The sequence below is a fragment of the Streptopelia decaocto genome (assembly GCF_964273445.1).
Source record: "Streptopelia decaocto genome assembly, chromosome: 1".
Taxonomy (NCBI): domain Eukaryota; kingdom Metazoa; phylum Chordata; class Aves; order Columbiformes; family Columbidae; genus Streptopelia; species Streptopelia decaocto.
The window spans coordinates 53,641,534-53,649,992 of NC_138663.1; the positions used below are offsets into that span (position 1 = coordinate 53,641,534).

General features: G+C 39.4%; 1 protein-coding gene across 5 annotated transcripts in view; it reads right to left on the bottom strand.

The window, feature by feature from the left end:
- The window catches only part of NAV3 (neuron navigator 3), a 268,312-nt gene extending 265,565 nt beyond the window's left edge, over positions 1 to 2,747 (bottom strand). For all 5 annotated transcript variants that reach the window (XM_082055777.1, XM_082055776.1, XM_082055774.1 and 2 more), the window contains exon 1: positions 1,929 to 2,747. In XM_082055777.1, the coding sequence (XP_081911903.1) occupies positions 1,929 to 2,171 (243 nt within the window). In that variant the 5' untranslated portion in view covers positions 2,172 to 2,747. The remainder of the gene's footprint in view (positions 1 to 1,928) is intronic.
- Between the last annotated feature and the right edge of the window lie 5,712 nt (positions 2,748 to 8,459).

An 8,459-nucleotide genomic window follows, 5' to 3' on the forward strand; every position in this document is an offset into this window, starting at 1 on the left:
CAGGGGAGGTTTTCAGACCACCATGTGTGCAAACTGGCCTTCCTCTTTAAGGATCATCTTTTAAAAATGCTTAGCTGCCTCCATTGAGAAAGATCCAACAGCTAGTAGGTTGTTTTTTGGAGGTTGACCTCCTCCCCCACCTCCCCCTTAAAAAACAGTCTCTAAAACCAAAAGTATTGTCCAACCTATGAAATGTGAAATGCCAAACTGGGATCACAGTTTGGGTCCATCTAGCCTGTTACTCTCGTCACTAGTACTTCAGCAGGGCTCAGGACCAGATGCCTTGGAAGGATACGTGGAACATGAGAGGGACTGACTCCCATGAGGTCTCATGCTAATCAGTAATAGTTCCAAAGTGGTTTAAACACTGAAGCAATATGCCTTATACCTTTCTCTCCACTTTTTTTTAAAGAATCAAGGAACATCTCTCAGTAGGCAATGTAACTGTATTCTTTTTTTCCTGAAAATAGTACTTGCAAATCTAATTTACTTTTCATGCAATATCCATTAAAAAACAACATTAAAGAGGAAACATAATATTTTCTAGTAAAAATAAGTAAGCAAGCATGAATTGCATTGTGTTTAAAAGTTGTAGCATTATTCTCATGTCACGCTCATGTCATAGAAAAGGGCTGTTCATCCCTTCTGGTAATCAAAAGATGAACAGTCTGCTTCTTCTTTATAGTTCTATATAATGTGTCTGAGACCATCAATACATCCTCCTTGGAAGGCAGGGAGACGTGATACAGAAAAGTCCAAGAGAAGAATTAAGTGACATGACCAAAACCTCATGGGGAAACATGTGGCAGGGGTTAAAAAGGAAACCAAGTGTTCAGAATCCCAACACTATGCTTTAACCACAAAACCAGATTTCTTCACTAACATTGAATTAACCCAGTAACTAAAAACAAAGGAAAACCAAGTGCATATATTATGTGTATCTTGACACTTTAACAACTCTGAGGACACTCAAGTGTCCTCCAACTACATATGAAGCAACTAGAAATATATGTTTAATCCTAGTGTTATAATCAGTTCCACAAACCAAAAGTACTAGAAAAGCCAGGGAAAGTAACCTCACATAGCACTGATTCCTGAAGCTTTTAAACCACACATGCAGCCATAATATACTGACTGAAAGATCTACAGGAATATATGCTATTGACAAGAAGGGACTCAATACTCATGTTCGAAGCATGAAAATCTTTCTCAACTACAGCAGAAAAACTGGTGTAAAATGAAGCAGAAGTTTTTAAGTTGTTATTTAAGACTCAAAAAGAACTCCCTTATAAATGAAAATAAACCCCTGAGTAGTGGTCATGGCATCCTACTTTTTTTTAAATCACAATGAATCAGAGCTAGATAGTGGCTAGGAAGAAGCTATTTTGCAGAAGAGAAAAACACAGGTACTTTTCACTGAGAAGCAGTTTTTCTGGTTCAGCAGTTCTGCAGCAGGAGTAGTCAGATCATTTGAAAAGTGAAAAGAAAATAAATTACTTGTTTTTATTTTAAAAGAGCCTCCCCGTGGGAATAGGTGTAGGCGTGAGAGCTCTTTTAAAGCTTCATAACATAATATGAGGCAGCCAAAATTTCTTTTTTTTTTTTTTCTTTTTTAAGTACTGTCATGTCATTGCTCTGCTTACTGAATGCTGGAATGATTTTTCTCTATTTGTGATTCTACTGATCCTTATCAAAATGCATCTGTGAATGCATTTAACACTAACATTTAAAAACAGAATAGTTATTCAAACAGCAGCTCTGAGCAAAACAAATTTCCAAGGCTGTTATGCAAGTTCACTGATGACAGCAAAAGTCTATTTACTCAGCTACACCCAAGTTCTGCATGCAGTAGGTTCCTACCAGATTTCAGTCTGAGCACATCAACATTTTCTGAGAACCGAGATCTGCAGGTAAAGTTTACAACTAACCTTGCTATCTTCGATCTCCTGGGTTTTTCCTTGAAGCGCTCTCCTCTCTCCAAAATCACAGGTTGACTTGAAGGTAAGCTGACAAGAAAGCATCGGGCTCTCCGCCCCGGTAAGCTCCAAAGACTTTGGTGAGTACTGCTGCGAGCCGGCGGTGCCAAGGTTGGGTATCGGGAGGGCAGTGTGAACAGGCTTTGACCCTACAGCTGGCTGTCTGAGCTTGGAGGCAACCCCAAGCACAGGCATGGCTTCTATAAAAGTATCTTCTTTCTGCCAAAGAAAATGCTCCTGACCTCAGTCTAGTAGACTCCAGCTTCAGCAATTCCAGAACAAATACTTTAAACAAAAGTAGCAGTCATCTTTTTAAAAAACAACTTAAAACAATAATATTACGAGTTTCACAAGGAAGAAAAACTTTTCCTTCATCTCTCCCCTTCTCCCTCGCAGCCACTCACACGCTGCTCTGTGAGTCAGTGGCTCTGTAAGACTAAACACTCCTTTGGGGCGTGAACTTTTCTTGAAGGTAACTGCCACAGAGCTGCCTGTCTGGGAGTAAAGAACTCATAAATTCGCTTTCTCTTCTTCCTCCAGCATTCCAAGTCTGCGCGTTAAGTGAATGAAGGATGGGAGAAAAGGATGGGAGAGAAGAGATGAAACCTCCCTGTACTCCAACTGTCAAAACAGCTCCGAGACCACAACACTAGAAGCAGAGACCTCTTCCTGACTACATAAATAACCAGCCCACATCTTAAAAAAAAAAAAAAAGCAAACCTCTTTTTTTTTTTTCCTGATTAAAAAAAAAAAAAAAGAACCTGAATAGTAGCCAAAGCAAACAGCTGTTGGAAGAGTTTCTATCCCGGAAATAATCTCAGCAATGAAGCTGTTTGTCTGATTCCTGGCTATTTTTCACTGCTGACAACCATGAGCTACGGTGTTTCATTCCCTGTTCCTCCCGTGAAATCAGGTTAAAATCTTGCAAGAGCATGGCTAGGAACAGACGCTGAATCACAGTGTGGGTAACGTCTGCCTGTGCTATGAAAAATCCGTACAAAAGCACAGAGCAGGATATAGGAAAATCATGAGCATTGTTAGAAGATTTAGTCAATACAGTTTTTCAGGGTTCTTTTTTTTCTTTCTTTCTTGGCGGTGATACTAACGTCATCTATTCAATGTTAACACTTCCCTTTCTAGAAACATTTAAAGGTCCATGAAGTCCATGTCCAACACATCATTTCTGCTTGTTGCTCAGAAATATTCTTGCTGGCAACCTCAGATCCTTGTACATGGTAATACAGACAGACGGGCAAGCAGAGCAGACTATAAAATGAGTCACGATGGACAATGCAAATTGCTGAGCAGCATTACTTAAAATGACAATCTAAATTTATTTGCTTTAAAATCTTATAGCAGGGGAACTACTTTAAACTGTGGTATTAGGAAAAAAATGTTCAGAAATGCCACAACATTAAACTACTATGGGATTTTATCACCCAACATTATGGACAAAAATGCTCCACATGTTTTTCTTGTTGTCTCTTCCATAATAAAACACAGAGAGATAGGATGACCTGAATCCTATTCTGCCACTCATATCCTACATGGTATTAACTATACCTTCCCCAAATAGTACTCTTAGCAATATAGATGTAAGCCCAAGAGAAAATAAGAGCCTTCTGGACTTCTAAGTTCTCTAATTAAGGATGGCAGAAGTTAGAAAAAACATTGAAAAGAAAACCACGTAAATGAGAAGCAGACTAAAAGGATCCTCTCAAATCACCCTTTGAAATCATTTTGCAGAATAAAACTGTAATACGCAGCAGTATCCTCTCTCTTCATTTACAGGGATCACACTCACACAGCTGTCAGAAATTCAACTCTCTATATTGGCTTAAAAACTATCCCATTCTTGTTTCTAGTTTGTAGGAGTGAATGTGACCTGATTTAGGAATCTCCCGAGTTTTGAAGTACATACGGAGTAATAGCAAACCCATGTCAGCATCCTTTGCTTATCTTCTCTTTGGTTTTGCCACCATTAACAGTGGTTACAATGGGCTTTATGCAAGACTGCACAAAGGTAACTGCTCTGCCTTTAGACAAGTTCAGCCCACAGGATCCATCACTTCACTTCAACGAGTGGAATATTCTTGTTCGGTGTGACCTTCCAGGTCTTGTGCAGAGCAAAGGGGAAGAAAAGCTCCTTGTGCGGTCCGCATTTGTTCTCCAGCATCATAAAGCACTGTGGCTGTGTAAGGAATTTAGGTTTCTTAGGCACAACTGTTAACAGTTAACACTTTAGAAAGTGCACATATGCAAAGGCTGAATTGGACAACAGGAAAAGAGGGATTTATCTCTTGCAAGGTTTAAGGAGATGAAAAATCCTCATGAGGACTGCTAACCAATGATCAAGACAAAGAATAGAGTCATGAGACAGATACTTTCTTAAAAAGAACTTTGCCAAAAACATGTAATTGAATCTTATTGCTTCTCAGGGTTATAATTTTACAAAGTAATGCATTATGGTAATCTTGCTGTTCTTCTTTTGAATATGAATGATGAGGTCATGATACCCACAGTCTCTTTTGCAACCCATTTTCCTAGCACAGAAACCCTAAAAGTAATAAGTAAGCAAGCTTACCAGGAGGGAGTAATCTGTAATACATAACCAACTGGGTTTGGAAACAATGATGTGAAGCTGGTGTCACTCTTTCAAAATAATTATTACTCTTTCAAGATAATAATCAATTATATTATGACTTTTAAGCTAGTACCAGGTCAAGGCCATCAACTTCAGAACCCCACTTTATTAGAATTTTTACAAGGATAAAACCCAGAAGTGCTTCTTGTGTACTGAAGATACAAAGAAAAGTCTACCAGATTATTTGCAGGAACTGGAAAGGTAATGGAGGAAAACAATAACAATACTCCGTAGGTACCAATGCGGTTACAAGCCTGGTTGCAAGCCTCGTCTTCCTTTTTTTGTTTTCTCTCATTCTAATTCTACAGGAAAGACAAATAAACAAACATCTGCTGTCCTTAGAAATCACTTGGCTACATTTTTCACTTGAAAGGCTTTTGTGTACCTCATGATAAATGTGGGTTTTATGAAGGATATCAGGGGAAAAGAATATTTAACCACTAAGCTTCAGTAGTGTTTTCCATGCAAACAGGAAAGCAGAGGATAAAGCATCTGTAGACAACATGCACAAACTGACACCAGATGCAGGTGCTGGCAGTGGAGCTGGACAGGCAGGGGATGGCACCATATGCAAGTGTCTTCTCGACCCACAAGGATTCTCTAATGGGGGGAACAAGGTATAACCATGAGGAAAGGACAGAACTGGAAGCTTCAAAGAAGGGCAAGAACCTTGCTAGGGACCACACTGGCAAAGTGAGTTTGGCAGGGTTGTCCTCAGTATCTCTGGGGTGGGGACCTAAGTGGCCATTAAGCAGAGCTGCCAGGGAGAATCCAAAGAGGGAGTTAGGATGATTTAGATATGTGTCAATAGTGTGCGAACAGAAAGGAGGAATACCTGTGAGAATTCAGGGGTGGAGAAATTGCAAGCAGTGGCTATAAACTGGGGTTACATGAAATCAACATTCAAGGGGCAAAAGGGAGGATAGAGAAAGTATTGAGTAAAAAGATATGGATGACAGAAACAAGGGACACATATCTTCACTTGGTTACATGAAGCTGATACAGACATATCTATAAAGGGATTGTAAAGAAACAGGTCAGGCTAAAGACTGTACAGTGAGAGGACCTGCAGGTTTCTAATTTACCTGCTTAGACATTTATCAGCTTAGGCATCCTTAAGCCAGGCAGGTAGGAGACATCTTCTGGATTCAGGATGCAGGAGGATGAACACAGATCATGAAACAAGGGAAACAATGAAGTTGTGCAGGAAAGGTTAGAGAGTTACGACAAAGCTAGGAGACAACTGAGCTGTGGAAAAAAACAGAGGGGAACATTGCAAGTGGGATGTTAGATAAGGAAAGAGAGATCAAAAGAAGGGAAAACAGAGCAAAGGTCAAAACACAATTCTTAGTAGTCTTGTTGACAGCAGTGGCGGTTCCAGCAAAATGTTGAAGGCAGGACCATTTCTTCAGCCAACAACGATTAAAAATTATTACAATCTGGCTATAAATCACTACTCTAAAAGCACCAAGGAAACCATGTTTTTTACAGAAAATATGAGTTAGATGAATGATCTGTACCTCAAAGTAAGACCGTACGTATGCATTCAGTGTAACAATCTAGAACAACATCCTGGAAAAAGCTGAAATATTTATTTAATATAACAAGAGTAAACACACCTGAAATCCAAGCCATCTCTTAAAAGAAGGTATCTGTCTGTTGTAATATTAAAGTGACTTTTTGTTTTCAAGACTTAATGGGAATAACCATTCACAGCACAGCACCCCAGCATAAATTTCCTTTCCTTCATTGCATCTGATGCCAGACTGAGTCCCATGAAGGCTGCTCCCCTTCTGTACCCCCAGCCCTCAGACAAACTGCTCGCACGAACTGAACCGACAGCTGGTGGTGTCTCCCAGACCACAGGAAATATCAAGAGAGGGGACACCTGCCTCAAAAGTGGAGCCAAGAGATTTGTTTGCTCCTTCTGGTCTATGATCTTCGACAAGGAAGCTGTTGCATGTGTCCAGGGTCAAACAGGAAATGTCAGGGGTGCAGAGACTGCAGAGGGCTGTTCTGAGCTGTCTCCCTGCTCCATCCCACTGGTGTAACAGCTGTGTCTGTAGCTTATGTGAGCCAGAACAACTTCTGAAAAGAGCCTGAATGTGCTGATACAATCACACAATTTTCTGAGCACTCATTTCAGGTGGAGCAGAAAAATTTCCCCAGCTGGGGAAAGAGAACTATTGAAGAAGCAACCAACAATACTGAAATACTAAAGGTACCTGAACAGGCTTCTATAATTTGTTTAATAAACACAGGTAAACCAGGCTTAAACTTTTATAACACATTAATGCTGATCTAAAGTAAGAAGCACTTTGTGTGTGTTTAGCGTAACAAAGTATGTTCGATTTGTCAGATAATGTTGAGACAAATTGTTCAGCTCTTGCATTCACAGCATAATTCTACTGACATTATTTCTGCTATCACAAAAGTCAGGTGAGTAATTTAGTCTCAAAGTAAGAAATGTAACAAGTATTTAATCCTATGTGCAAGTATGTAACTCTACTGAGTGAACTGCTATTGTTTTTAACAGTTTGGAATTCCCAAAGATATATAACCCAAAGCCCAGCTACAGTCACAGAAAAAGGTGCATCCGGCTTCCTAAAGGAAATCCTTCTGCTTTGGCTGAATGTTTGAGGAAGTTTTTCAAAGAGGACAACTTTTAAATAAGGATATCGTTTTATCCTCTGAACAATTTGGCCCTTCAAAGCTCAGACAGGAGTTTATCGTTTTGAATTAATTAACTGATAAAAGTGACACATCTTCTATTATGTTTATTCACGCTGTATTTTAGCAGCATCTTGGTTTCAAACCTTTATGCATAATTTAGTACCATAGCTCCTTGTGAAGTATGTAAGATATATTATTAATAAAATATAATCAAGTGGAACCATGATGCTAAATGAGCCTCCCAAGTCTATATAGGGCCTCAGTACTCTTTTTCTCGCATAGGGATTTTTTTTGGTTTATATATCCATGTGGGTTAAAAATCATAATTATTTCTCTTTCCTACACACTACATTTAATCATGAAGTATTTGGCTAAAAGGAATCAACTTAAATACTATAGGATTGGGACATGTAAACAAAAATTTTGTAGGGACAAGAAAGGACTAACAGCAACTGAACACACTTTGTAAGTATTTACATACTGACCTAGTGACTAGACCATACAGCCAGCTGGTAAAGCTTAATGAAAGCATCAGCTTTCCTATTTGGGAGGTAGAAAAGGAAAAGAAAAAAAAAATGGATAATTCATTTGTTCCGCTCTAAGTAAATGAACCAAACAACAAATGGTGAAGCCTCAAAGGTGCTGTTAACTACAGCTAACAAGGTAACTGCCCCAGTTATTTCAATCTGTGTAAAGTGGTCTGAAATATTATATTCATCCTAGAAACTGATGTGCCAGATTTTCTTTCCTTTCTTCCTTGTTTCCTCAGTTTTGCATTTACAAACCCTCTCAGGGCACAGTGTGTCATAGCAGCCACATTGGCATCTCCAGCATCCTTCTGGCCACTGGCAGGTACCTTCTCCCTCTTGCATCTCTGCCCTCTTCCCCATCTGAATTTCTGTCTCTGAAAGGATTTCTGGCTTTGTATCACCTTTCCTGGGCTGTGGTGAGTTACTGTTTCCAAGTCTCGCTTGCCCTACGTCCTTCTGTCTTAGAATACATTATGGGTGCATGACTTCAGTGCTGCATTGCCTAAAGAGCATTTCCCTCCCTTCTCAGGGTATTTAAGATGGTTCCAGCTCTCTCTAGAGTTAATGCAGAAATGTCTAAGGTATATACCACAAAAACATTTATAGAAAGCAGGATTAAGTTCTTAAACTATAACA